Source organism: Cyprinodon variegatus, unplaced genomic scaffold, assembly GCF_000732505.1.
Source record: "Cyprinodon variegatus isolate N-32 unplaced genomic scaffold, C_variegatus-1.0 Scaffold52, whole genome shotgun sequence".
Classification (NCBI taxonomy): domain Eukaryota; kingdom Metazoa; phylum Chordata; class Actinopteri; order Cyprinodontiformes; family Cyprinodontidae; genus Cyprinodon; species Cyprinodon variegatus.
The window spans coordinates 411,914-417,352 of record NW_015150505.1 but is presented as its reverse complement, the minus strand read 5'-3'; the positions used below and the strand labels follow the sequence as shown (position 1 = coordinate 417,352).

Below are 5,439 nucleotides of genomic sequence, written 5' to 3'. Positions count from 1 at the left end.
TATTATATGGAAGAGTGTAATTTAATATGTGTATATGCAAGTTAATTCTGATTTATGTCCCTGGGGGCACCTCATAAACAGCAGTGACCTGTTGCTGCTCATCGATCTCAGAAGGGTTGTCCACAATTTGATGTTTGTAATGTTGCACTGAGAAATAAAAGCCCTGCTATGTTCACCCGTGTCAATCTAAGCCTTAACAGAGCTGCGTTAGCATGATAACAGTTTATGACATCCATCCATCCATTTTCTGTTATGCTTATCCCACGCAGGGTGCGAGGGGCAAGAGGCGGGGTCCACCCTGGACAGGTCGCCAGTCCATCGCAGGGCAACACAGAGACAAACATGACAAACAACCATTCACACTCACACCTAAGGAGAATTTAGAGAAGCCAGTTAACCTAACGGTCATGCTTTTGGACTTTGGGTGGAAGCTGGAGTACCCGGAGAGAACCCACACATGCTCAGGGAGAACATGCAAACTCCATGCAGAAAGAACGCGGGCCGGGAATCAAACCTAGAACCTTCTTGCTGCAAGGCAGTAGTGCTACCCACTGGATTACTGAGCAGCCCTACAGTTCATGACAGTCATTTAGAAAAGAACATGAACAGGCAGGACGTTTGGAAGCATCTTTAATCCAAAGGCTTAAATAAATGATCAGATGAGACCAGTGGAAATATACGGTGCTGAATCTGACTGTCTGAGCAAATGCAGCATGTCAGCAAAACACTGTCTGTCCAGATTGGGGGAGAGGTGATGATTAATGCCTAATCTACAGCCAGAGCCAGATTTTTCTCTGTGAACTTTAGTTCTCTTGATTTGAAACGTGAGGCTGAGTCTGACAGCAAAAGCCTGGTCCAAACGGGTTCATGCAAGGTAGGAGACATGATGACACAGAAAAGGGGCCCAGAATTCACCTGAGGCTGGAAAAGATATACAGGAAGCAATTATTTATTACTGCTGGGGAAATTTAATAGTCACAGCGAGTCTCTCTGCTCTCCTTTTCATTTTGGCTTTGTTCTAACATTATGACAGAGTAGAATCTGTGTGCTTCAGTCCTTTGGAGGTCAGATTTATATCATCATAGAGTCAGTTTTGTTATTTCTTTTAATCCCTAAAGTTGAAGGAGGATGTGCTTTACTTTGTTCTGCAAAAATAAATAGACCACAGCAAGAGTTTGCAGCTATATTCTATTACTTTATGTAACATATTGTACTTCAAAGGAGTGGATATAGATTATTCCATATTTTTTATTCACATATACACTCACTATAACCACATATTCTCTCATAATCCAATAAAAATACACAACACCACATTACATATTATTATACATTGCTACTATATAGTCCAATTTCATGTCCTTTACTCTATCAGCCTTATATAAAATACAAACAGTCACAGTGAATATGTTCCTATAGTGGAGTATTTAACTAAATATATCAGATTTTTAAAATTTCTTTGTATAAAATTAAAATAAAATTAAAAAAAATAACAAGGTCAGCATTTTTTTAATATCATAAATAGTAATAAAAATTATTTTAGCAATAATTACTAATTATCACACTACTCTTAAATTTACATATGAATCCAACAAGAAGAAAATAATTCTGAGCTAATTTGACCTGATATGTTAGGACATTATTCTTTTATATCTGTTAGTTTATTCCACAGTTTCCACTTCACAACCTTTTCTGGTGGCGTTTTTTTTTTTTTTTTTTTTTTTTTTTTACTTCATACAGAATTGCAGTTGTAATTGTAGTTTTATTATGTAGTTGTTGTAGTTTTATTGTTCCAGTGAATTAAGTTCAAAAAAAAAGAAAAGAAAAAAGCTTTTCTTATAGATGCCTTAGAGGCTTGTGTTAAAAGGCCGCTCACAAGGGAAGAAGCCAATACTTCTACAGCAACATAAAAAGTAGATTCAACTTTGGAAACTGACTTACAGACAAATACCTTTGTAGTTGTAACATCCTGTGGGAAGTAAAACTCTGAATTTAAAGGTTTTAAAAGAATTTTTTAAAATCGGTCACTGACTACCCTCTAATATAGGAAACACGTGTCAAACTGCGGGTCGAATATGGCCCCTCATGGCAAATTATCTGGTCCTTAATTTCCAAAAAAGTTAGATCGACGTAAAATAGAGTAGATGTGAACCGATACGCAAACATTTTATGGCCGATATTTGCATTTTTTTTTTTTTTTTGTAGTTCTTGTATCCTATTTTGTTATGCCTATCCCCATTTGGAACTCTTCAGTTTTTAGGTTTTAGTTATCAGTTGTTCTGTTTTTTTTTTATCTTTGGTTTATTTTCCATTATTTTCAAGCAGTCTTTAGCTACTCTCTGTTGCCCCCTTGTTTCCTTTCCCCTTGGCTTCCTTCTAGTTAGTTCCACTCACACCTGCTCCATATTCAGCTCATTAACCCATCCTTTGTTCTGTTCCCCTTATATACACCACCTCTACAGTCACTCAGTGCTGGTTCCTTGTTGTTGTTTGTTGCTTCCTCATCTCTGGCTCCCCATGTGAGTTTCCCTTGATGTTTTCTTCTCATTTGTTTCTTTGTATTTTTGTATTTAGCCTCAGTTACTCATTAAATCTACAAGATTAACCTCAGCCTCCTGATCTCTGCATTTGGGTCCTCAAAAACCTCCACCCCATACGTTTATTGATTCATTAGTGAATTCAGCAGCCATGCCACAAGATCACAGTCCATGTATTTACATTCCCTCCGTTTGCCATCTATTGTTGTTTTCTTCTGTTGTTTCGAAATGTTTCCTTTTATGTTTAAATTACTGCTCGAGTGACATTTTTTTCATTGTTGTTTCATTTTAGCATGTAAAATGGAGGAAGAAAAATCAATATTGACTTTAAGAATCGACCCAAAAATATCAACAGGTATCAGGATTGGCCTTTAAACAACCCTGTATCGGTCCGTCTCAGTGCTCTTTTTATAAAGGAAAGGATGAAAAGTTTTGTTTTGATGCAGTTGATTCTGCCCTTTTAAAGACCTGATGACTTGAATGTGAAAGAATGTGACACCCCTGATATAGAAGGCAGAGATTATTCTGATAATCCTTAGTGACCTAAAACATTTAACATAAGTCTTGGTAAATGTCAAAAACCTAATAAAAAAATATGAAGTGTGTAAATATCTGGTTTTAGTTCAAAACCATTGTTTTAAAGCCGTTCCTTTGTTAACAGCAGTTGGATCAGCAGAGCAGTTAGTCTCCTTGGACATTTTTATTTATTGTGTTCGCAGTGTTGCCATGCTGGGGAAGGGCCAGCAACATGCTGTTTTACTGTTTTAGGATCTGAGGAAACACCGTGTGTGTAGCTGTCGTAAATACCATGTCAGCTATTTCTGCGTACCGCAAATCATCCTGTTAGGGACGACCCGAGATTTACACATGATCGACCCTTTAAAAGTCTTCTGATTTCACAAACTGCTTGTTTTAGTGAAGAGCATCTGTCGTGTCATAAAAGATCATTTCCCCCATTTAGAGTCAGATTTTTAGCAGACACAGATGGCATCAGTCAGATTTTCTGCTTGTTTCAGAGTCTGAGACGTGACTTCATGCAGCCTCTGTGGTTTTTTATTTTCTGTTTTCGGCAGATGCTGCAGCAGTTTTCTGACTCAAATAAATTTGTGTGCAGCTCAACGTGCATCTGCAACAATAACATGCGGCATCTGGTTATATGAGGAGCTCCGGTTTCTCCTGATGTGTCGTTATTTTTACAGCTGCGTAAGACATCACGCATCAGCAAGGCGGACATGTGTTTTTGTGTTTTTCTCTGTGTTTGCTCTGAACTTCCCCATCCCCTGCTTCCCTCATATTTCTCATTCTTTTACCTCGCCTCATTATCTCCTCCGTCTCCTGCTCTGTCTGTCTCCCTCTTAGACCTCGCCGATAACCTGGCAATGGATGACTTCACCTTCCAGGAGCAGCTGCTGACTCCTCGGCTGGCCACCGCCGGGATGGGAGGGGTCCACTCCCCTGCTGCTCCGCTGCAGAGGACCAGCCTGGTTCCAGCCATGCCAGCGACACTTGCTCTACTTCTGCTATGGCACCACTGACGAGGCCACTCCTGTTTTAACTCTATATCCCTGCATAGAAATGGAAGGTGACAAACATTTCGGACTTCTGGGTCCTGATTTCAGTTTGGTGGCCCATCAAAGGAAGCATTAACAACCAAAAAAAACCAGCTTTCCTCTTAATTCGTCAATAGTAAAACATGTTTAGCTCCATTCAAATTTGGGGACGTTCCAAACAAGCACACTTGATATTCCATGTTGTAAATAATTTGTACTCTCTGTCTTCATATACCGACTCCCTCTCAGTAATAATACCGGTAAAACAAAAGAGACGCTGGTTGTTTATTAAAACTACGGATGTGTAAATAAGGCCTTTAAAACACACCAGGCCCTTTTTAAAGTGCAGGCTCAGTCAGTGCTGAGCCAGTGAATGTCAGCTGCTGCCATTTTCCTTCATGACTGTGAATGATCTGTTGCAAGCGTTGGACCTGAAAGCTAATGAGGACTCACCTATTTGAAGGGAAAGTTCAGAATTCAAAGTGAGGTTCTGTTAAAAGGTTGAATGCAGTAAATCTGTTGCCTGCAGCACAAAAAGCAGCATCATGCAGATGCAAGAGATCATTAAAGGGGGCAGTATTACTCTGGAGTTACGCTGATTAAGAAAGGAAAAAAAACAGAAAAACAAGTCTATGGCTGAATCCCAAACCACTAACCCTTAAGCACTATCCCTTAACTATTAAGTGTCCATCACAATTAAGTCACACTCACACTTGTGGAAGGTGCCTGGATTGTTCGTGTCATACAAACGTGAATGGGACCGCTTCTTCCCCCCAACGCAAGGGAAAGCAGTCGTTCCTATGGCAACACAGTGATGCTGCATGTGCGTGGCTGTAGCTCTGTGGTGCGTCATACAGAACATTTTCTTGAAAATAGATATATCCAGTCAAATTAAACTATTTCAAAGAGGATCTTCCATTTAGGGATCAATGATGTTTTTCCTAACGTGATGAAAATGCGGCAAACCAGCGGAACTTAGATTTTGATGCACGTGTTTCTTCCGCCGGTAGCTCGCCGTTACACAAGCTGCTAAATTTCAGCAAGCCTGCACTGATGCAGAATCGCTATTTAGGGGCTGAACGGTCCACTTGCCCTTCCCATTACATTAGGGATGCACGATATCCGATATGCCGATATTTTAAAACTCATGTAGCCGATAACCGATACCGATATTAAAGCTGGACAAAAATAAGTAGTCATTGAAAATAGCAGTTTTATTATCCATTTCTGACACTTATATACTCAAATATATTTTCATATGCTGATATCAAATAGATTTTTAAAAACGCGGTATCGATCTATTTTACTTTCAAAGTCTCGTAAAATTTCATCGTTCTGTTACAACCTCTCGT

The 5,439-nt window shown here is 39.3% G+C and overlaps 1 protein-coding gene across 1 annotated transcript in view; it reads left to right on the top strand.

Moving 5' to 3' along the window:
• The window catches only part of gpc3 (glypican 3), a 223,636-nt gene extending 218,549 nt beyond the window's left edge, over positions 1 to 5,087 (top strand). The window contains exon 8 of the mRNA XM_015371033.1: positions 3,897 to 5,087. Coding sequence (XP_015226519.1) covers positions 3,897 to 4,072 — 176 coding nt within the window. The 3' untranslated portion in view covers positions 4,073 to 5,087. The remainder of the gene's footprint in view (positions 1 to 3,896) is intronic.
• Positions 5,088 to 5,439: the final 352 nt, after the last annotated feature.